Below are 25,135 nucleotides of genomic sequence, written 5' to 3' on the forward strand. Positions count from 1 at the left end.
TTTTTTTGGAGACATTATTATAATAATTTATGAATTAATTATTTATTTATTTTATTCAATAAAAAAAATTTAATATATTTTATATATTTGTATAAACCTTGAGTAATTTAGAGTTTTATTTAGAACTAAACATAAGGTGGATATTTTCGTACAAAGCACATAAAAATTTGACGTAACAAATAAAATACACATATTTTGTATATTTTTAGTAAAACTGAAAAGATTCTTATATAATTTACCATAGTTAAAATTTAAACAATGTATATTTTACTTATAATTTTTTATAAATATCAAATTAAATATATATTTTTATATTACTAATTAAAAATATTATATTAATTTCTATTTATATTGTATTAAATAATTATTTTAATTATAGAAAAATTTATTTTAAAAACATCCAACCAACGCAACTCTCAACAAACAAAAATGGACCGCGTACGAGCACTCAAAATTAACATTCATTGAACCCATTGAGAAGAACGGCTCCTTTTAGACAAGAAATTTTAAGAAAGTTTTGGAATTTTAAAATTTTGAAAGAAATATATAAAAGTAAAAATTTAATATTTAATTAAATATTTTATAAAAAAATATAAATATATATATATTTGATATAATATTTTTCTAAATGAATAAAAATTAGAGAAAATTGTAATAAATATTCCGTATATATAGCCAATTGTCAGCTTGTCCTTTAAATCGTTACACATGTCGCACGATCAGTGTACATGAGAAATAAAATTGATTTAGTATTTATTAATTGTTATTTCTTTCAAAATTACAATTCAATCCTTAGGTATAATTGCAATTTACTCTAAGGATCAAAATGCAATTTAAACATTATATATCATTGCCATCGTCTTTCATCTCAATTCAAAATTGTAATTCCGTCGATTTCTGTAACTCGAAGAGGTGTCTGGTCGCTCCATCAACTCAAATTTTCCATCCAGTCCTTTCGCCCATACCGAAGACGTCTTCATTATTTCTCTCCAGGTTAAGGGTTTTCGAAATGTGTAATGTCATACATAACTAGTTCGATGGAATGTTATTGCGGTGCGAAGGAAAAATTGAAGTGTTCTTGCACAAATGACAGCCAGGGTCGTTGGTTCCATTCATGTAGACATTATCGGGTAAATTCTTATGTTCGTATGTAGTTTTTTCTTTATCTTCATTATTTCAATTTTTTCTTCTTTTTCGGCAGAATGGTGGAGGAGGATGTGGATTTTTCTCTTGAGAGGATTTAGATGCTTTTAAGAAAATTAGATGGCAAGGACAAGGAGATATTACTCCTCAAGAAGAAGAACAAACGAAACTTGAATGTCGCCTTTTTGGTTTGCTATTATGATACCATGTTTGTCCATTTTCATGATGTTATCTTAGTGTTGCAGGTGCTTGTTTAGTTATGTTTGTTGTGCAATTCTCATGCTGCACAATGTTAGAATTTATTTATGATGTTAACTTTGACTAGGTGTTTTGTAATGTCATTCCCATTTTGCATGAGGATTATTTATCATTGTTTAGTTGTGTTTGTAGTGCAATTTCTATTTTGCATAAGGATTATTTATTGATGATGTTATCTTAGTTTACTTGGTGTTTGTTAAGTTATGTTTGTGGTGCAATTTTTGTTTAGAAGTTGCAAGTGTTGCCCATTCTAATATAGAAATATTTCAACTCCAAATCAACATAAACGAGATCGGATGATGATTGTGATCTTGTGTTACGAATGTAGGTGCAGAAGCAGTAGTGGAGGTTCTAATGCGAGATGTTGCTCTCGGTCGGATCACAGGGGGTAAAACCCGTCCGGAATTTGTGTTGTGTAGTTGATGGCCCCTACACATTATTAATAAAGTGGAGATTGATATTGACATACAAGAAACATGTTAAAGTCTTGATATACCTGATTTTCAGGTTGATGTTGAGGCACAGATGTTCGTGGTGGCCTCCCTCTACGTTTGGCCATTTGCACTGTTATTGGAGCGGCAACAGAATTTCTTCTGATGGAGTGCATGATGTGGGTGCATTGCTAGGCTCTACAGTTTGAGCCCCCAACTGTACACAACATTTAAAGTGTTAACATAAGCATGTTCGAATGTAATATTGAAAACATATGCGGTATCCCCACCGTGGGTTGTTCAATCTCATCCCCAGTTTCCTATAACAAAATAAAGCGTGCTAATCCTCAAGGTTGTCCAGGAAAGTAATGAACTTAATTTAAAGAGACTAATATGAGGTTGTGATAAATGGTTTCGTTGGTAGGGCACGTACTTCTGTTGTGTCCTAAAACACCACACCTCCTGCAACGAACGGTTGTCTGATCTCTTTCTAACTGGTTCATCTTGTTGTCTTTGTCGACTCGTGGTGGGCCGATCAACTACTTGCCTAACAGGGGGAGCTTTTAGTGGATTCAGTCCAGTTGCCTCCCAAAAAATACCACTTGTCACTGCCATAATGGCAAGGGCATAAAGACTCTTGTATTCCTCGATAGAGTAGCAGTCATCGATGTAGTCTTGGACTTCATCACGTTGGTTCAAAATAGCAAAAACCGCATGCTTGCAAGGAATTCCTTTGAGTTGTCATTGTCTGTACGTAGAGCTATTAAACGAATCTGAGTAGCTCGCAAGTCAAGCTCGGCTTGTTAACGGCTTGACTCAGCTTGTTTATCTTTATAAATGAGCTGAGCTCGAGAATTTTTTAATTTTGTAAACGAACTCAGCTCGAGCTCGGCTCGCGAGTAGTTCGAGTAGGCTCATTAATATTGGGGTATTTTTTTCATTTTATATGTATGAATATATATTAATCTTATTTTATATTTTTTCAATTTATATTCCTAAAATTTTAAAATTTTCCAACTTCCCACCACATATTCCATTATATTTTATACTTTCACTAATACAAACTTTTAGTTCTATTTTCAAAGAAGATTAAAGCCAAAGCATCACATGCCATAAATTACGCAGTAAATCTTGCGTTGGTATTACTTATTAGTTTTATCCCATTTATTTATTTATTTATTTATTTATTTATTTATTTATTTATTTATTATTATTATTATTATTATTATTATTATTATTATTATTATTATTATCTGTATATGTGTAGTTCCTTTTAATTGTTTCTAATTATTTTCTAGAGCATTGTTTATCTAATTTATTGAATTAGGTGCACTACAAAAAAAATATTATATTAGTAATGAATTCTGTCCCTAAAATTCACGTAGCTAACGTAATTTCATCTATAATTTCGTCTCTAATGTCATTAGTAATGGACAAAGTGGATTTAGAGACAAAAATAACCTTTGTTATAAAAATTATATTTTCTTGCAGTGGTGACTTAGTTAGGAGCTAGTAATTTTGTTTTAGATGGATTATTTTTTATTTTCTAGTTAAGTTGTTATCTATATTTACATATATCATGCTTTATTTGGAATGAATTTTAAAGAATAGTTTAATATTTAAAATAAATGAAAATTTAGAAATATTGTTTTTTTTTTTTTTTTTTGTTTATACGTTCTAAACTTTTTTTTGGTTTATACGTTCTAATAATTAGAAATAATAAAAATAATTTTTATATTTTTTATTTTCAAATTATTTTAAATTAAATTTGTGAAATATAATATTTTAGTTTTATGATTTTGCATATTCGTACAGATTTATTTTATATTGATATCTTTATATTTTACTATTCGCTATATATATATTTGTTTATGATTAATTAGAATATAATGTTGGATTATAATTTTTCTTTTAAGGTATGCACAATTCTTCCTTCCAAAGTTTATCGTCAACTCTTACAATAGAGCAAAACAATGAAGATATGGAACATTTTAATTTGATTGAAGAAAGGGATGATGAAATGAGTGAAGAAGAGTTGAAAATTCTGAAAGATGAAAATAGTTTAAAAGACAAATATATATATATATATGATCAAATTGAGCCTTTTAAGAAAAAACAAAGAAAAAGGAAATCCAAAATTTATGATGAAATGACAGAGATTAAATTTGAAGATGGAACAATCCAAGTGCAGTGTAATCATTGCAAATGTCATTTTTCTAAGAGTACTACTAAAGCTACTTCTCAGTACAACAGACATTTGACATCTTGCTTACAAAAGAAGTTGTCTTTGGGGAAAAAAATAAGAGCATACAAAAAGTGTTGTCGTTCACACAGAAGGATCCACTGCTGGTATGACTTCTATCACTAACTTTTGTTATGATCATGCCAAGGTTCAGGAACTTGCATCTCACATGGTACTCGCTCATGAATATTCAGTTTCTATGATGGATCATATTGTTTTTAATAAATTCATGAAAGCAGTATCTCTATTTTATAACAAAATTTTCTGACAAATGGTTAAAGAAGACTGCATGATTACTTATGAAATTGAAAAGAGAAAATTGAAATCATTGTTGAAGGGTGCAAGTGAGATTAGTAATACTATTGATTTGTGGAAATCTGGTCAAAAAATTCAATATATGGTTGTAACTGTAGATTTTGTTGATTCTGATTGGGTATTTCAAAAGTGAGTGCTGAATTTTTGCAATGTCCCCCCCCCCCCCTCACATAGAAATTATTATAGTTATGCTTTAAGCAAATGTTTTGTTGATTGGGGAATTGAGAATAAAGTTGCAAGTATTACTGTAGACAATGTTTCGTATAATGTTTTGTGCATTAGAAGGCTTAAAGCAAGAATTTTCTCTTCGGAAAAGATTAAGTATTGATAGAAAAATTTTCATGTTCAATGTTGTGCACATATACTTAATCTTTTGGTGCAAGATGGTCTTGATCAACTTGGTGATGTGATTGATGTTTTTAGAGATGGCATAAAGTATTTGAATAATTCTGAATTTAGGCTTATTCAATTTGCAAAGATTAAGAAACAATTACGGTTGTCATCTAAGAAACTGGTTTTAGATTGTCCAACAAGATGGAATAGCACATATTTGATGTTGGCTCCAGCTTTAGAATTCAATGATGTTTTTCTTAAATATGCAGAAATTGATATTGGATTTCGATATAATCCTTTAGTGGAAAAAAGTGGAAGAATTGTGAATTTTTAAGGATATTTCATGAAATCACTAATATAATTTCTGGATCTATATTCATTGGCCAATATTTTTCTTGTGGAGTTGTATAGGTTTAAAGAGTTGTTGAATGAAAAAAAAAATGAAAAAAGAAGAAGACGATGTCTCTAATCACATTAAGTTTATGGCATTTGGTATGTCTACCAAGTTTGATAAGTATTGGGGGAGAGCAATATTCTATTATTATTGGGAGCAGTTTTGAATCCAAGGTACAAAATGATTATTATTAATCATGCTTATCCAGTATTTTATGGTGAGAATGCAACGAAATATTATGCGATAGAAATAAAAATAATTCTTCATGAGTTGTATAATGAATATGTGAATAGTCACATGTATTTTCAATTTGATTAACAACAGGGGTTGTCTAAAAAAAAGTAAAATGAAGTTACTAGTTCTTCTGGTAAAAAAATCTGGTTCATCAGGTATTTTAACTAGTAAGGAAAAATTTCATGTGCTTTTGAGTAAAATTGATAAAACTTCTCCAAAAATATCAGATTTTAATGTTTATTTAGAAGAAGGTAAATATGTTTGGGATGCAAATGAAAATTTGGATGTTCTTGGTTGGTGGAAAAAAGAACAATTAAGGTTTCCTATTTTATCAAGGATGGCTGCTACTTTATGTCCTTGTCACAACAATGGCTTCAGAATCTGCCTTCAGTACTGGAGGTGGAGTGATTGATGATCGACGCGCTTCTATATCTGTTAAAACAGTACAAATGCTATTGTGCAACAATGATTGGATTCATAGCCGTTACGGATTCAAAAATAAATTTTATGCAAGTAATTTTAATTCATATTATTTATTCATAGTTGATCATTGTATATATTTGTATTAAATTTCTCATATTATTTTATAAGAACGCAATGAGACCAAATCAAGTGCATTTGAAGAAGTTGAACTTTCTGAAAATTTTACGGACTCAGCAATCTACATTATGATATATTTTTTAGATTTTATGGTAGTCTTTATTGAGATTTCAAGGTAAACTCTTGTAGTTATTATTTAGAACTAAAATATACTATATTTTTTTTAGTATTAATTTTTTGATTTTATTAATGCAGATACTGAATATCAGAGTTTTGATCAGAACTAATTTTCTTAGAAAATGCTCAGTATAGTTGATATGAATGTGGTAAGTTTATTGATTCATATTAAATAATTGTATGCATTATTATTTTTAATGAAAAATTTAACATATATATTTTTTGTTTCTTTATTTTTATTACGGATGAGAAGTAATCAGAAAATTCACAAAAAACTTATGCTTGAAGTCAGAGATTGCCAATAGTTTTTTTTAATGGGATTGTTGGTGTTGTCAATAGCTTTATGAGATCGTTGGTGTTTAAAAACATTTTAATGTTTACTCTGAATCACTAATTGGTGGTTATTATTATTATTATTATTATTATTATTATTATTATTATTATTATTATTATTATTATTATTATTATTATTATTATTTTGTATAAAAACTTGTATTATTAGTGAAATATGAATATTTTATTAAAATAAGTATGTATTAAAAATTATTTATAATTTAATTCGAGCTTAAGCTCAAGTTCGAGCCTTGCACGCCAAGCTCGAGCTCGAGTTTGAGACTTACGAGCTGAGCTAGAGCTCATGATCAAGCCTTGTGAGCCGAGCTCAAGCCACAATTTTAGCTCGAATTTATTAAGGAGCCGAGCCAAGCCAGTAACAATAACATATTTGAGTCGAGCTCGAACACCATATACTCAAGCTTGTTCAACTCGTTTAACAGCTCTCAAAGACAAACACTTCATAGTGTCCTTGATCAGAATATAGTCTGATACCTTACGGACATTTCTCTCTAAAAGCTTCAGTGCATTCGGACAAAACCATAGTTCATGCCACTTATTTCGTGCCATGTCTCTATTTTGTTATATCAATTTCATTAAGTATTGTCTAATAATTTCCAGCATGGTTAAAATAGGCTGCCTTCGGAATTCCAAAATAGCATTGTTAAAGCTTTCGAAAATATTATTCAGTAGCATATCACACTTTGAAAATTCATTAAACCCTGATCTACTCCATTGAGCAGTTGGTTTATCCTCGAACCAATTGTATGCCTCGACGTCTAAATCCCTCAGCTTCTGCATTCGACGTCTAAACTCCCCGGGGTTGATGCCAAAGCAGCTCGCCATACAACATTTTTTAATGTAGTTCCTCTAAAACCCGCAGTTGTGAAGTTATTATGTAAATTCCTTACACAAAATCTGTGATCACAACCTCGGAATAACCCCCGGAAAGCTTGCACCAAACCTTTTGCTTATCCGACATGAATGTGACCATATTATCACTCCCAACCTCTAAATTTTCTTCAAAATTCTTAGAAATTAGGCCTCAAGTCTCCTTAGATTCGCTACAGACCACTGCATAGGCAATCAGAAATAAATTGTTGTTCGGATCATCCCTACTGCAGTGAGCAAAACACCACCGTGTACTGTCTTCAAATGGCAGCCATCCACCCCAATGATCGGTCTACATCCAGCCTTGAACCCATCTTGAACCCATCCTTCAAGGCACAAAAGCATACGTAGAACCTATCAAAAAATGATTCATCATCATCTTGTTCTACACCCAACAAAACTGTTGATCCAGGATTAGTCTGCCTCAATACATTGGCGTAATCCCACAAACGGCTATATTGGTACACTAAATCGCCAGATATATGTTCCAATGCTTTTCTTTTTGCCTTATATGCTTGATCCTTCGATATATTAACATTCAACTCTCTCACAATCTCTTTTCGAAAACCACAAACATCTCTTTTCGGATGGAGTATGCATTAAATTAATGAGTGAATTAATTGATATGTATACAAGAAACCCAGAGAGAATGTGAGGGAGGTAAATTTTGTATTTCATTCCAAGCAAATAACCTATATATAGGTTTGATAAAATTACATTCATGGCTACAAATGGTACACCACATGACTGCGTAGTCAAGATATGTAATTCAATAATAGCATCCATGTAGCGATGATATATTATGTACGTATATACTATATGTATTATATATATATATATTTAATAATTTGAATTTATGTTAAAATAAATTAAATGTGATATAGAAAATGTTCAAAGGCCAATGCATTTGTCCAAAAAATTACTCTTTTTGTCCCACAAAATTTGTCAATTTTAATGTAAATACGAGAATTTAAGAAAAGTATAAATAATAAATAATTAAAAAGTGTATTAGTAAAAATAATTATGATATATAAAAATAATTATAGATTAAGATTACGATGGAAATAGAAAATATGGATATTTTATGTGGGACAGATAGAATGATATACTATACAATCATTATTTTTATATTATATACACAATTTCCTATACCTAATCTCAAAACAATTTCTTCAAACTAAAATATAAAGCAAACACACCTAAGTATTTATTGAATAGGTTGAGATTCTTTCCGCTGAGGTTGTTTCCTTCGCGTAATTTTGAAGGAACGGCATTGTAAGAAAAAATTTAGAAAAAAAAAACGAAAAAAAAGAAAAAAAGAAAAAAAAGAACAAAAAAAAAAGAAAAAGAGAGAGAGAGAAAGGGAGAAGAAGAAGATGAAGGATCAGGGCAGAATGAAGAGGGCAGGGACAATGGCCGCGGTGGAAGAGTTTTATTTAGTAAAAAGTGCATTGATGTTTTTTATAATATACTCCATTCGTCTCAATATAATAGTCTTGTTTACCATTTTTGTCCGTCTTAAAACAATAGTTTTATTTTCATAAATAATCATATCACCATAAAACTACCCCTACTTTTTTTTATTACACAATTGCTACTGTTTTTTACACTAATACACTCACAAAGGCAAAAAAGTCTTTTATCCATACTTTTTACCAACTACCAATATAATATCAATATTCCTTAAATATCGTGTTCAACTCAATTAAGACTATATTAATGGGACGGACCGAATATTTATAAATAAAAATAATATAGGGTATGTTTCCCAAGATGGTTCGAGGGAGTTTTAGTGTGCAGTGCACAATAAAAATTTCTCAAACCACTCATGTCCCTCCTCGGCTGGAAATTCTGCAATATTTGCAGTTTTTTACATTTTATTTTTTATTCATTTGATATTTATAAAATTATTCTATAATAAAATAATAATTTGATAATTATAATACTTATTATATAATTGTTGATTGGTTATTTTCAATAAAACAAAGTAAAATTCGAAAAATACTATCGAATTTGAAAAGAGAATTTATAAAGAGTGAAATACATGAAAATAAAAGGTGACTCTCAAAAGTGAAATTTGCAATTAATTTTTCTTTCTGAGAATTGAAGACCCCTTTCCAAAATAAACCTAAATCCTTAAATATTCCCTAAAGAAAATATTTTGAACCGTCGTCTGGTCGATTACAGCAACCGCTATCAACCGCCCACCAATTCCTCCTCTATTGACACGTGTCTTAACCATCTCGCCAACCACTCCTACCAATTACAGAACCCAACTGGCTCGACATACCGCCTCTGGCTACTTTACCTCCTTAAATGGACAGCTGGTCCCGAACAACTACTCAACCGCCCAGCAATAACCCCTGACTCCTTAGACGGACCGCAGACCAACCGACTCCCTTGAGAACCCCTTAATCAACTGGTGGGCCTAACGACGGGCCCACATCTCCTCCTATTTTGGGTCTTTTACCCTAATTATAAATTTCATACGTAACAACTTGTCCCGCCGCAATCGGACTTTCAAACGTCACTCCTCGATCGCCGCATGACAGGACGTTTGGAAGTCTACAACCTATGTAACAGTGCCGGTCTGACTCTGTTTTCCCGTCACATCAATAGGGTTTTAAATACCCCATTTTGAAATTATTACCCCATATCTCTTTTAAAACCCCCCCTTCAACTTCGCTCATTTCACGCATCCACTATCGCAAAATACGTTTTACAAAACCTCTCATCTTCTTCACTGGTATTTCTCTTCTGCAACACATATACCATGGCGAATCAATACGTACCTGCACTCCCTTTTGACGGAACCGCCCCAGAAGTGCCTTTTGTTGCCACGAAGGTACTGATTCCCACCATCCGTCCCTATTGCACAACTCCCGAAGACTCCTGTCGGATGAGGGGGTATTGGAAGCAGGCAACCCCCTCGCCGTCAACAATCCCAGCTACAATGCTATTCGCCTCCATGACAGCATCAAAACACATCTGACGGACCCCAAAGACCCTTACTGCACCTGGTATAATAGGGTGGCGGAGCGTTTCCAAGACCAGCGGAAACGCCAAAAAATCGACCAAGCGATACTCCTATCCACTCTCCCATTTCACTTGCACGAAAAAATGCTCCTGGCGATGTCGGCTTTCTGGCACTCGGAGATGGGTGTCTTCTTCTTGCCGACGGGCCTCATTGGCCCAACTCTTATGGATGTGGCCATGATCGCCCATCTTCCCGTCGTGGGTGAGGACCCTGTGATGGGAGCCTTAGATGGGCAGGAGCTAGAGGCGGATCACTTGGGCTAGTCTTTAGCTGGCGTGAAAGAATTGGGCTTGACCAAGTTTGCGACCGACCAGCAAGGGGCAGCAGGGACCCCTGTGACCGACCGCGAACACGTCGCCTTCCTTCTCTTCTGGCTCTGTAGGTATGTCATAATCTCCCCTTCCAAATGTGTTCTTCCTTCCCACCTCGACCTGGCTATCCATATAGTTTCGGGTCGTTTCTTTTCTCTTGGCACTCTCTTTCTAGCCAATCTTTTTGAAGTTCTTTCTAGGGTTAGTACCCGTCTTGTAGATAGTGATAGTAAAAAATTAGATACCGCCACATCGGGCCCTTTTAGGTTCTTGGAACTTTGGTTCCGTCTTTATTTTCCCGACGCTTTCCAACTAGGTCGTCCTCCTATTCCCCAACACCCGACAAATCTTTGGGATTAGCCCTTAACCGACTCTGCCTAGGCCACAACAACCTCCAATCATCCGACCCCATCATAACCGCTATTCTAGCCGACGACGGCAGCAACTCCCGATTTTACATATATAGGAAGTATGCTGGCTACGCGTCTGATTTTTTTTGGCCTTTTCCTGTGTCTTCACCCATGGCCGAATCTGACCCTCTTCCTCATCCGACCTACTCTTTTGCCTGGGATTCTGCCCTTAAACCTAGGTCCTTATTTGTTAGTAAAAAATTTGATGAAAAGGGCCAAAAATCATTTTATACTTTTAGTTATCAGCCTCAATTTTTGGCACGCCAATTCGGCTGCCGCCAAGGCTTACCTGGCCCCATCGCCCGTCCTCACCTAATACCTCAAAGTTCGGATGGGCGGGTCATCCCTGAGTTGATTTCTCCTTATATTTCTCAACTCACCAACTACATAACTTTCAATTCTTACATTCCTTTCCATTCTTCTCCCGAAACTGTCGAGTCGTTCCGTGAATGGTGATCGGTCACTTAGGCCCTAATTGCCTCTGAAAATGATCGGTTGCTGGGTGTTCTTCTATCCCAGCCTGCCTTGGTTTTAGGGGCGGCTCGACCGATTAGCGCCCGAAGAAAGGTAGCCGCCTCGGGTGCCGGGTCAAGCACCCCAAAAAGGAAAAGTGGACCCCTAAACCCTAAACCCGCAGACCAACCGACTCCCTTGAGAATCCCTTAATCAACTGGAGGGCCTAACGACGGGCCCACATCTCCTCCTATTTTGGGCCTTTTACCCTAGTTATAAATTTCGTACCTAACAATAATATAATACATACAATATATATTATTGTGTAGAAAATAAAAATTTTTATAATATAAATAAATAAAACTTTTAAAAAATATATGTATAGCTATAACGTAAATTTATAATCAAATCATACAATTACTACTTTTTAAAATTTAAATTTAATACACATTTATATTTTTATATTTATTACCCATCAAATCAATAATATCAAAACTCTCCAAATTCAAACCAAATCTACACACAAAAAAAACACATAAACGCAAACCTATCTTAAAATTCAAATAAAACTCAAACTCAAACTCAATTTTCGCCAAACCCTCATAAAGAAAAACACCCATAGTCTTTTACTTCTCATTCAAAATATTTTTTTACTATTTTTTTTCCTGTTTCACTTCAAATATCTCTTTCTATTTTAGAAAAATAATTATACATTAATATAAAAATATCCTTAACTTTTACTTAAATTACAAACATACCATTACACATACAATTATTTTACACATAAAATCAAAAGACAAAAATGTCAAACTTTTACACATTTCCACTGACTAATAAAATAATATTATTTCTTAATCTACTAAAAAAAATCTCAAAAGACCATTTTGATTTGGGACCAATGGAGTATTATATAAATTAAATAATATTATTATCAATAAAAAATCAATTCATTTAATCTAACATAATTATAACTTATCAAATTACTATTCATCAATTTTTTAATTTGAACAAAACCTATTCGGGAAAAGGATATCATGATACATGATGTAAATTATCATTTCAAGTATAAATTTGAAGGGATACACATCATAATTTATTTATTTATATCAGAGATTCAATCAACACGCTCCCTCACCTGCAATGTGATATGTGTCAATAGAGGAGTTCAGGGGATGGTTTTACCATAGCTTAGCTTGCAGTTCAGTGACTGGCAAATGATTTAACTGTCTATGCTTTTGACATTCTTAGCAGCCTCTTGCAAATTGTATACAATCTTCAAATATCTTTGGCCAGAAGAAACCCAACTGGTAAATAGTCCATCTCATATTTAAACCTGCTCGATGTGCTCCGTAGATCCCGCTACGTATTTCTGTCATAACTTCCAAGGCTTGCTTAGGCCCTAAACATCTTAAAAGTAATCATTCGAACGTACTTTTATACAAGACCCCTTCTATCAGTTGGAATCGTAAGGCCTTCAAACGTACCCCTATCGGCACATTTGCTCCCGGATTTTGCAGATACATGACAATTTCTGTCCTCCAATCGGTCCCATCTTCTGTTTCCGACTTGATCTCTGCACACATCTCTTTCGGGATTCCTTTACATGTTTTTTGAGCTAACTCATCTGTATGTTGATTCTCTTTTCTAGGGATGAATTCAATCATCACCTCTGAGATTTTTTATAACAATCGATATACAACATCCCTGTATCTGCGTAGATGAGGATAATTGCAAACATATTGTTTGGTCACCTGATTGATTACCAATTGAGAATCTCCCCTTATGACTACTAACTGAACATTCCTGGCTATTAAGGCTTCCAATCCCATGATTAGGGCCTCATATTCTGCTGAATTGTGGGTCATAGCCTCTAATTGAAGCTGTAACTTGATCTTTTGACCATTTGGTCCTTCTAACAAAACCCCTGCACCTGATCTATTTCCAAAAGTAGAACCATCGAAGACCATTGACCAAGTTCGGGTACTTACATAAGATATGCACTCGATCTCTTCTTGATTGTCTCTTGAAAATTCCGCCAAAAAATCTGCTATTGCTTGACCCTTGACCGCCTTTAACGGAGAATGTTGCAAAGCGAAATGAGCCAATTTAATGGCTCATTTCATAAGTTTGCCCTGCATGGTAGGTCTCTGCAAAATTAATTTGATGAAATCCACCTTTGAGATAACTTCTACTCTCCTAGGCAGCATATAATGCTCAATTTTGGTGCATGCGAATACCAATGAGTAACACATTTTTCTGGCATAGTATAATTTAATTCTGGTCTTGCAAGAGTCTTATTCAAATAATAAATTGCCCTCTCTTTACCATCATCACCATCCTGCGCTAGTAAGCAGTTGACTACCTCATGCGTATTTGCCAAATAAAGCTTGAGGGACCGACCTTCCCTATGAGGCATTAAGACTGGAGGTTGAACCAAAGCTTGCTTTATAGCATCTAATGCGGTCTGCTGGTCTGGTTCCCACTCAAAGTCATTCACTCTGGTTTTTAACAACTTAGTGATTGGCTTGACTTTCCCAACAGCATTAGCAATGAATCTTCTTAAATAATTTTCCTTGCCCAAGAGACTCTGTACTTCCTTAACCGTCTTGGGTGGTCGGATGCCTAAAATTGCTTTGGCTTTGTTGGCCTCAATTTCAATTTCTCTTTCATGCACCAAAAAACCTAAGAAACTTCCAACTGATATCCTAAAAGCACATTTAGTTGGATACATTTTTAGATTGTACCTCTTCATCCGGCTGAAAGCATCTTTTAAATATTTCAAGTGATGATCAAACTTGGCAGATTTGACGATGACATCATCAATATAAATTTCAATAGATTTGCCAATGAGGTCATGAAAAATTGAATTTATGGCCCTTTGATAGGTTGCCCCAGCATTATTTAATTTGAATGGCATGACTGTCCATTCATAAATACCTAAAGCTCTTGGACACCTGAAACCCGTCTTATGAATATCTTCTTCGGCTAAAAAGATTTGATTATAACCTGCATAACCATCCATCAGACTGGGGATTTTATGCCGTGTTGCGGAATCAATCAGCATATCGGCCATAGGCATCACATATTCGTCTTTAGGAGTGGCTAAATTAAGATCCCGGAAATCAATACATATTCTGATCTTGCCATTCTTTTTAACCACTGGTACAATGTTCGCCAACCATTTTTCATAACGGAAAGGCCGAATAAAGCCGACTTTAAGAATTTTATGGATTTCATATTTGATTTGAGGCATCAAGTTAGGGCTCATTCGCCTCAGAGGCTGTTTGTAGGTTTTAAAACCTTCTATAATATAAACCAGTGTTCTATCAGACTTCATTCCAAACCAGGCATTTTTGAATAATCCCAAGCTAAACAATCAATATTATTCTTAATAACCTCAAGTATCCTTACCCGTTGTTCTTCAGTCAAATATCCACTTACTCTGACCATTTTTGGAACCAGGTCGGTTCCTATATTGTACTCTAAGAGAGGGTCTTGAGCCGAAAAGGTCGGCTGTGTTTTTTCTAACAAGTCTAGCCACCGAAATTGTTCATCCTCCTGGTGAACACCACACATCTTTTTAATTTTTTCTGCTTTTTTCAAAAACTGACTTAAATAAAACTGATTAATAAGTAACCTACAATCTTTCATACTTGTATTATTCATTAAAGACATATTATAAGATAGTTTTGGCTTATTTACGAGCCATACATGACGCGTGTTCTTCTTAGAATAACATTGAATTATGACTGGTGAATCTATAACTCTTCCTTGAGTATTCACTGGCCAGAAATGCCCGAGACATCGGGGGTAAATTACTGGAGTAAAATACTGACTCTTCAACCTTTTCTGATCACAAAAAGGGTTGTCGTCTGCTTCCATTTTAAAGACCTGATTACCCTCCCATAACACTAACTGCTGGTGCAGAGATGATGGCACACACTGTGATGCATGTATCCAGTCTCGTCCCAATACCACTGAATATGTGGTGTCGGCATCCACCACAAAAAATACGAAAGAAATCGTTTTTTGCTCTACTTCAATTGGGGCTACCATCATACCTTCAGGTTTTGTCGGTTGCCCCGTAAAACTGGTCATCTCGAAATCCACCGGAGATAAATCGTGAATTCCTTTTCCTAACTTCTTGAGAGTCTTTAATGGCATAACATTGAAAACGGCTCCGTTATCGATGAAAACCTTACTGACTGGTTTTCCGCAAACATGTGCGTTAATTAATATACAGAGGCTTCAAATAAGGCGTTGTACCTTCTGGGATAGGAGAAAAAACTATCGGATGAATTTCTGACTGAAAATTAGGATTTGATATTTTTGCCCATTCTGGTTCCTCCATAGAATCATCCACTAAACTCGTCCATAAAGGTTCTTCCTCGATCCAATGAATTTCTGTCATTCGACAATGGACTCATGGACCCAAACGAGATTTGACAGATCTTGAGTTTACTTTCGTTGGACGCAATTCTTCTCCCGTACCGTTTCCGGATTGGGGTGTCAGTGATTCTAAACGGAATTCTTCAAGAGATGGATTAATGTTAATTCGTTTACAATACTAACATCTGAAACCTTCAACCTTCTAGTCTGATGCTTTTTTATTCCTTTTGTGTATAGACCAGCTTTTTGTCGGATCATCGGAAACAACTTTGAAATCGTCCGCCTGTTTTGACAAATGAACTTCTCTTTTCCCTTTCCTGTACCGTGCAGCGTACCTGCGTTTGGAATTACGAATTTGGGTACGATTCATACTTGGAAATCGATGATCGATGTCCACTGGCAAAGGTTTTTTATTCCGAACGCAGTTGTCCCGGACCAGGCCGGTCCTTCGAGTCGGATGATCTCGAACCACTACTTGTTCTTTTATTTCCACGTCAAACGAACCGTCTTGGTTATCCCATTTTTCTGCTACTGGCTTTTCATATATTTTGAATCTTTCTTTCTGCTGGCTGTTTGACTGATATATTTTTCTTAGCTTTGGACTTGTCCGTACGTCCAACATTGTCTTCGTCACTTTTGGAAACGGCTGTTGTTCTACGCCCAGAGTGACATACTTGAGCCGTCCTGCCTTGATGGCCCTTTGAATCTCCTTTCAAAAGTGTGTGCATTGACTTGTATTATGAGTAAAAGAATTATGCCACTTACAGTACGGTCTTCCCTTGATTTCTTCTTTAGTGGCTAATCTTTGACCTTTAGGGATTCGAATCTGTCCATCAGTCAACAGAATATCAAAGATTTCGTCAGCCTTCGAATTATCAAATCTGGGTTCATCCCCTCCCTCAGTTCCTGGCAATGGTTTCAATTTGGAGCACACATAAGGCTTTCCGGAAATGATCTCGGCCGTCATTTCTTCCATTTGATCAATATCAAGGTTGTATCTTCCGTCTCCATACTTGCCATTTTTTGAATTTTATTACACCAGAAATTTTGGTCATTTTCTCTGAAGAGATATTCTAAACGTCCAGCCTTGGATGCGAGACTTGCCAGATCTTCTACGTTATGTGCAGTAAGTGTCTCTCTTAACCGTGCATGCATATTGCGGACCACTAAATTGGTCATCTCCTTCTCATTAATTATTGTGGGACATCGCCCTTTCATCAAACGCACTCTTTCGATAAACTACGCAGCTGATTCTTCTGGAACTTGCTTCATTTCCAACAAATCGGTAAGAAAGACTGTTGGTAAAGGGTTGAAGAATCTAGCATGGAACGTCATCTCCAAACCTTCCCAAGTTTGTATTTGTCCCGGTGGTAAATTGACAAACCACAAAAAAGTTGTCCTAGTAAGAGACAAACCAAACAGTTGCAATTTATAGAAAAGATTATTACTGATCTCTTCTAATTGTGCCGTGAAACGACCCACATGTTCTATGGTGGAAGATCCATTTTCTCCTGAGAAGGCATGAAAATCGGGTGGTCGATAATTCCTTGAGAGAGAGTAATCATTAATGATCCTTTCTGGAAAAGGTCTTTGATAAGCGGGGCGGTTAACCACATGAGGATTCATGCCGAAATGAACCCTCAAGACATGCGCAATTTCTTCAGGATCCAGATGGGGTGTTGATGATCAGGAATATGAATAGGATCATGTATATGTCCTCCTTGCCTATCTTCCCTCATGATGTTCGGTTGTGTATTATCGACTCTTGGCCCCAAAGGAACATTATTGGGGAAAGTTAGAGAGGTCTTTCCTCTATCTGCTCAATTGGGAGCAGTGGCACTAGGAATTGTGCTATCAACATATGACGGCCCTGCAAATGTTGGTCCCGGAAAAGTTGCCTAAAAACGAGAGGGTGACAATGCTGGGGGCGTGCTTGAATGCAATGTGACCCTGGACAACGCCTGATCCAGCATGTTCTGCATTAAATTCTGTTGATCATGCAACATTATTTGTATGGTAGTCATCTGTTGATTGATCATTTGCTGAATATAAGTCAACCATTCAGGCTGTACTTGAGATGTCCCTCATGTGGTAGGAACAACTGTAATTGGATTTGACGTTACCGCAGAAACTCCGACACCGGTGGTGTTGGTTTGAGATTGGGTGTCTGCCATAGTATTTCTACTAATAATCCGCCCGGAACGCAAATGTATGAAGTCTTTGTTGAAGGTAAGATTAGCTATCTTGCTCTCACTCCCACTATGGTCGCCAATTTGTTGAATGGTTTTTCCAACAATACAAAGTAAAATCCAAAAATATTATCGAACTTGAATAAATAATTTTTTATGTAGAACAAAGCAGTAAATACATGAAAATAAAAGGTGACCCCCAACAGGAAATTCGCAATTAATTCTTGTCTGATTGAAGATCTCTTTTTACTGATCCCCTGAATGATTAATAATTCCCAAGAAAACGTCTCGAAACGTCACCTAGTCAGTTCCCCCAACTGCCATCAACTGCCCCAAGCGTTAACCTGGTCGGTTACCGCAACTGCCATCAACCGCCCCAAGCATTAATCTCCTACTGACGCATGCCTTAACCGTCCCACTAACCGCTTATGTTAGTTATTGAATTCAACTGCTCAGCCGACCACTCCCGTCGGTTAACTTCCATCACTGTCCTGTCTTCTTAAGACGGGCGGCTGACCAACCGACCGCCTTGCCTCCGAACCATCCACCCAGAGAAACCTTTTGCCACCTGATGGGCCCAATGACGGGCCTACTTTTCTTCTTATTTTGGATCATCACCCTAATTATAAATTTTATACTCAATAAATCTATTATAATTTTAAAACAAAAATATCAAACTTTCACTAATTAATAATTATTTTTTATTCTATTATTAAATTTTACTATTGAAACAGTATAATTTGTTTTAACTCCGCTTTCTTTCATTTCCTCCCATGTAAGAAAAATTTGAACCAAATGTGTTTTTTAATTTGCTTTAGAAAATTTTTATTTAAATTTAATATATCATTAAAATAATATTTTCTCATTTTTACTAGAGTTACTGTAAACACAACACAGTTACCGTAAACACGTAAATTTTTAATAATTATAATTAATAAATAATAAAAAAATATATTAATGAGAATTATTATTTTATAATATATATAATTATAAATTAAAATTAAAATAATTAATTAATTTAATTAAAATTTAAAATTTAAAATAAAATTAAGCGTGAAATTATTTTTTAAAAAAAATTACATAAAATGTCAAAAACGTTAATATGAATAAGGACTTAGAGAGTAATATTTAATATTTTAAAAATTAAATAGGAAAAAAATTATTTTTGGTCTCAATATAATCAAAATTCATCAATTTTGGTCCCAATATAAAAATTTTATCAATTTTGGTCCTAATATAACCAAAATTCATAATTTTTTGTCTCAATATAACCAAAACTCATTATTTTTTGTCTCAATATAAAATTTTTATCAATTGTAGCCCCAATATAACCAAAACTCCTCAGTTTTTGTTCCAATATAATCAAACCTTATCTTTTTGGTCCCACCGTCAACGAACCGACGGAAAATGGTGCAAGATTGTGCAATTTCTTCAAATATAAATATAAGGTTTAATTTCTTTTCACGTCAGCATTTTCCGTCGGATTGTTGATGGTGTAGAACCAAAAAAGATAAGGTTTGATTATATTGAAACCAAAAAAGATAAGGTTTGATTATATTTGGACAAAAAATGATGAGTTTTTGTTATATTTAGACTAAAATTGATAAAAAAAAAAAAAATTATATTAAGAAAAAAAATGATGAGTTTTGGTTATGTTGAGACCAAAATTGATAAGATTTTTATATTAAAACCAAAATTGATAAATTTTGGTTATATTGGGACCAAAAATAATTTTTTTCCCACTTAAATAATACTAACTCAGTCTAGATGTTGATATAGTACAAATTAAGAAAAAATTGTAAAAATGCTTATGTTTTATAATACTAATAAAAAGATAATTGTAAAAAATATATATATAAGTATAAAAATACTTTTAATGTTAAAAAAAAAAAGAGTAAAAATCAATATTAGTCCCAGTCAAACCTATTTTTTTTTAATTTTTGGTCTCATTCAAAAATAATTATCAAAATTAGTTCCATATAAAAAAGAAAATATTATTTTTGATCCCACCATTAAAATTTCAACGGAATATGCTGATGTGAACTTAACAGAAGTTGACGTGACATATAATCTGGAACAATCACGATCATGTTAACTATAACACGGATGTGTTATTTTAATAAAAAAATTTATTGTCATATTTATACAAATGCGGGCGTGTTCCATTTAAACACGCCCTTGCTCAATATCAAAATGAGATAATTATGATGTGGTGAAATTGGATTTGATAAAATATATATCATGTCCAGTCATTCATGGTATTTGATAAGATACATATATTTATACATTGTTATTTATTTTAATTTATTTTACATAATAATATTAATATATATTTTTTATTTTATACTATTATGTATAAAAAAAAAAATTCTATAAAATGATATTTTCTCCGTTCTACATAATTTATTGTTATTTTTTTATTTTTGTCTGTCTCACATGAATTAATATATATAATATTAATTATTTTTATATTACCTATATATTTATCTATATCTCAGGTAAAAAAAAATTATATTTTCAAACACTTTTACAAAACAAATACACCCTAATTTTTAAAATACTTTTAACTGATTTTTTTTTTTTGTCTTCTATACATAATTTTAAAAAAATTGATAGAAAATAATATACTTCCTCCGTCTCACATAATTTGTCCATATTTTCCGTCCCACATAATTTATTATTTTTTTGGAAATATGATTATACACTTTAATTATATTTTATATTTTATATTTTATAATTTTCTTAATCTTAATTAAACTATTTAATTATCTTAATTTTAATTTAAAATTATGTTTACTAATAAATTTTTTAATTATTTATTAATTATATTTTATCTAAATTCTTGTATCTACAAGCTCAAATGAGCATAGAAAGAAATAAATAAATAAATTATAAGTAAAAGAATATTAAATATTAGAAAATAAGTCAAAAGTATTTTAAAAATTAATTCTTTATAAAATATAACTAATATAGTACTGCCTCATTCCTATGTAATTTGGATGTATTACGGTAAATACGAGAATTTAAGTAAAATATAATTATTAAGTAATTAAGAAATGTATTAGTAAAAATAATTGTAAATTAATATTAAGATAACTAAATAATTTAATTAAAATTAAAAAATTAAAAAAATTAATATTAAAAATACAATTAGAGTGTGTAATTATATTTTTAAAAATAAAAATGACAAATTATGTGGGACGAACGAAAATAAAAAATAACAACTTATGTAGAATGGAAAAAGTATTATTTTATAGAATTTTTTATATATATAATAGTATAAAATAAAATAAAAATATTAATATTATTATGTAAAATAAATTAAAATAAATAACAATGAATAAATATACTCCCTCATATAAATGTGTGCTCATTTGATCGGGCACGAGTTTTAATAAAAGTGAGTAATAATTGTTACTTTTTATTTTTATAGTAAAATAAAAGTACAAAAATTTAATAATTTTTTACTTAAAAAAAAATGAGAATATTTTTCAATGACAAAGAATAGTGAGCACATAACCGTGTTTGTTCCAGATTATATATCACGTTAGCTTTCCTTTAGTCCACGTCAGCATATTCAGTTGAAATTTTAACGATGGACCAAAAATAATTTTTTATTTTACGAAACTAATTTTAGTAATTATTTTTTAATGGAAAAATAAAAAGAGAGAGAAGAATTTGATTGGGACTAATATTGATTTTTTTTTTTTTTTTTTTAAAAAAAGAACCGGTTAAATTTGGAAGACATGCGTGAAACACTGAAACCCGTTGCCCGGCCCTCCCTTTCCTTCCCCTCCTAAAACCTTCAAACCAAACAGACAATAGGGTTTATCCGTCTCTCGTCTTCTTCGTCCTTCCTCTGTCTTTTCCCGGAAATCGTTTTTCATCATCTCTTCTGTGAGACTGTGACTGGCTTCTTTGGCGTGTCCTCTAAGCCAGGGTAGCTTCGGCGTCCTCGTCTTATCGTTTTCTTCTTCCGCTCTTTCGTCGGAGGCTTTGTAAGTTTGATTCCTAAACTAATTTTGAATTATTTGGTGATCAATTTTTCAATGCCGATTTCTATGATATTTACGGGTTGAATCGTTTGGTGTTAGGGGTATGTAGGTAATTGTGTTGATTTTTAGACTGATCCGAATGGATGAAGTCTATTAGTGTAATAGTTGTTGGAATAGGTTTAGGTGTCTGATTAGTTCTAATCTTATGCAACAGTGGTACCGATTACAATATTGTTGTAATTGTCGAATTTTCTCGTCTCGGGAGCCAGGTGTTGTGTTATCTGACAAGATTTTCAATTTTTCAAGAACTCGTTGATGCCTGCTTTCAACATTCAATATACCTAGCACGTAACGCTACGTGCGCACAGGCTATTTGTTCTGCTTTGTTTGAGATCCTTGATTCAGAACATTTTATATTTTATTCTGGTTTAGCGATTATGCCTTTGTGCATAACAGTTCTTGTGTTGTTTGAGATGATGGTGTTTCTCTGACAATTAATTAACCTCTTATCAGTGGAGTTGAATTCATCAAAGTATGGAAGTTTCCGCTTCTACATCATCTTACCAGCCTTTGGCAGGATTTGTGGAGGACAAAAAGGATCCACTCATTGATCTAGATTTGACAGACTCAACTGAGCTATGGCTTATCCAGTGGCCCATTAATGAGGTATGCTTGGGGAGGATGCTATCCTTTTTATCTGAATGCTTTCGTTCACAAAAACTTGTGTTTTTTCAATACTTCTTTTCTTCATATTTATCGTAGTGCTGTATATGTCCTGTTGAACTGATTGTACAGATCTTGATTTTTTGTGTTTTGGTTTTATACACACACATTTGGCTTTTTTAATCTCACCTATCAATCATATGTTACACAGCCTCCTGATTTTGATGGGCACCAGGTGTCCCTCAACCTTAAAATGGATGGACATGTCGGCACCTTTGAGGGGTCTTCAGGTAATTTACGATGAGCCCTGTTGTGTCTAGTTGTATCTAGTCAGCAATAGCATCTGCTCAAATTCATTTTATTGTTTGAATAATGTGACAGGAAAATCATATGAACTGGTTAGTTTAAAATCCCAAGGTCCTGAGGTTACAGTATTCTTGTCTTCAGCATCAGAGGCAAAAATTGGTATGTTGTCTTGATTTGATACTTGTATTGTATTGTAGCTCACTTTACTGATATTCAATATTTATTAGTTGTGTTTAAGCTGCTAGAAATTGCTATTTTCGGCTGAAATCTTTGATCAGAAAAATTTTGAACCACATAAATCAGCTGTAAACAGGAGAAACTTTAACTTCTTTAACTCGGAATCCCTATGTAGTTGCCACATCCTTGCTGGCCTTTTGTGGGAAAATATTTTTTCGCTCGTGGCTTTGAACTTTTCCTACCCCTAATGCAACTTCCCATCAGATGTTTGGTTGAATTCTGAGGCATTTAAGAATTAAGACTACCAGACAGTGACAAGTTAATTGTTGTTATGTTCATCACACCACCATAATGTTTGTATGATTTCAACCATTGCGCCATCTTGCTTGAGTTCTATTACCAAGACTTGCATGGCGGGCCAAGTTTCTTATCTTAGCCAATTCATGTTTTGTCATTATGGTTTTGAAATCAATGTTCTTATCATCTTCTTTAACACATGATTTTCTAATGTTATTTAATATTGAGCCTACGGTACACCTATTCTTTGTTGCATCGTCTTGATAAGTTGTGTGATACTTTCTCAACTCTCATTCTTGCTAGCAAATAAATGATTTCTAATTTATCTGAATAAGGCTCCGTTTATATTATATAGGTTTTTGGAGTTTTAAAAATTTTTAAAAATAATAGAAAATTGAGTATTCGACATGATGTTACGGGAGATAAATAATTATTTGATGTGACTTTCAATCATATAAATAGGTATTTGGTATGACTTTTTATCAAAATTTCTGGAAACTTTGGCACTATTAAATTTTTTAAAAAATGACATCAAATATTTGTTTTGTTCACAAAACTATTATATCAAATACTAATATTTTATTATTCTAAAATTTTCAAAACTCCGAAAAGTCACGGATCCTAAGTCTTTGCAAGCTAGATATCATTCTTGTATTGATAATTGGACATAATTGGTCACATATTAATTCCTTTTTCACATGATACCAGCTGGGAAGATCTCCAGGCGGATCTCATTGGTTCATTACCCGGAGCCAAGTGAACTTCAACAAGGCAAGACCCAAAGCCACGCTCAGCGATCTTCCATGGCTACATCAACCATTTCTGGTCGCAGTCTGCATGCTCCTGCTCGAAGCATTAGGCCTAAAGACTCCAAAGCAGGGAACCAATTTGCTACTCCAAGTGGTAGAACAAAGAGTACTATTTCGGGATCTGTAGAGCCCTCCAAGAGGAAACAAAAGCTAAATAAGCAGAGACTATCCACGAATTGCTCGACCCATGATTCGGAGAAAGTAAATAGCGGCCTTACGGATACCTTATTGTTGGAGCATTCGGAGAAAAGAAAATCAAAGAAGGCAAAGAAGAGCGCCAGTTAAAACCGTACACGTACAAAAGAAATAGATTCTAACTTGTTTGGCCTTTTGTTATGATTTTTGTAATTTTTTAAATTCTTCAAGTTTCGTTCTAGTAACGTTACTAGATAGTGATGAATTGAAATAGGGATTTGTTGATATTTTGAGAGGAAAAAGAAAAAGGAAAAGGAAAATGTGTGGATGCATAGTGAAGTTAAGATAGAGGATTGATAACATACTCAGCAAACTTGATTCTGCAAAAACAACAAATACATTGATACTTATGTAAGTGTTCTCTAATAATTCTGTTGGCACTGTGTGTTTATTGGATTTTATTGTATTCTTAAAATTTTGGTGTATTTAATCTAAATTTTATAAGTTTTTTAAAATTTGGGTGTATTTTATCTAGGTCTTTTAAAATTCGAGTGTATTTAATTCAGTCCTTAAAAATTTTAGTGTATTCAACCATTTGTGTATTTTAAAAATCTATGAATTTTGTTGGATTCTTTAATAAAATTGTTAACAAATAATATTGTATATAATCTCT

General features: G+C 33.3%; 1 protein-coding gene across 1 annotated transcript; it reads left to right on the forward strand.

The window, feature by feature from the left end:
* The first annotated feature begins 21,856 nt into the window (after nt 1-21,856).
* Nucleotides 21,857-24,921, forward strand: LOC127262081 (mediator-associated protein 2-like). The gene is made up of 5 exons (XM_051290594.1): nt 21,857-22,078; nt 22,589-22,741; nt 22,950-23,028; nt 23,120-23,203; nt 24,227-24,921. The coding sequence occupies exons 2-5, from the start codon at nt 22,610-22,612 to the stop codon at nt 24,610-24,612; spliced, it is 681 nt and encodes a 226-aa protein (XP_051146551.1). The 5' UTR covers nt 21,857-22,078; nt 22,589-22,609; the 3' UTR covers nt 24,613-24,921.
* Nucleotides 24,922-25,135: the final 214 nt, after the last annotated feature.

The sequence above is a fragment of the Andrographis paniculata genome, unplaced genomic scaffold (genome assembly GCF_009805555.1).
Source record: "Andrographis paniculata isolate CXL003 unplaced genomic scaffold, ASM980555v1 Contig15END, whole genome shotgun sequence".
Taxonomy (NCBI): Eukaryota; Viridiplantae; Streptophyta; class Magnoliopsida; order Lamiales; family Acanthaceae; genus Andrographis; species Andrographis paniculata.

What these genes read in the sequence shown, in the direction of transcription:
- LOC127262081 (XM_051290594.1), top strand. Translation starts at nt 22,610, where the DNA reads ATGGAAGTTTCCGCTTCTACATCATCTTACCAGCCTTTGGCAGGATTT. An exon ending in TCCAGTGGCCCATTAATGAG is followed by an intron (nt 22,742 to 22,949) that starts GTATGCTTGGGG and finishes TATGTTACACAG; the next exon opens with CCTCCTGATTTTGATGGGCA. An exon ending in CACCTTTGAGGGGTCTTCAG is followed by an intron (nt 23,029 to 23,119) that starts GTAATTTACGAT and finishes ATAATGTGACAG; the next exon opens with GAAAATCATATGAACTGGTT.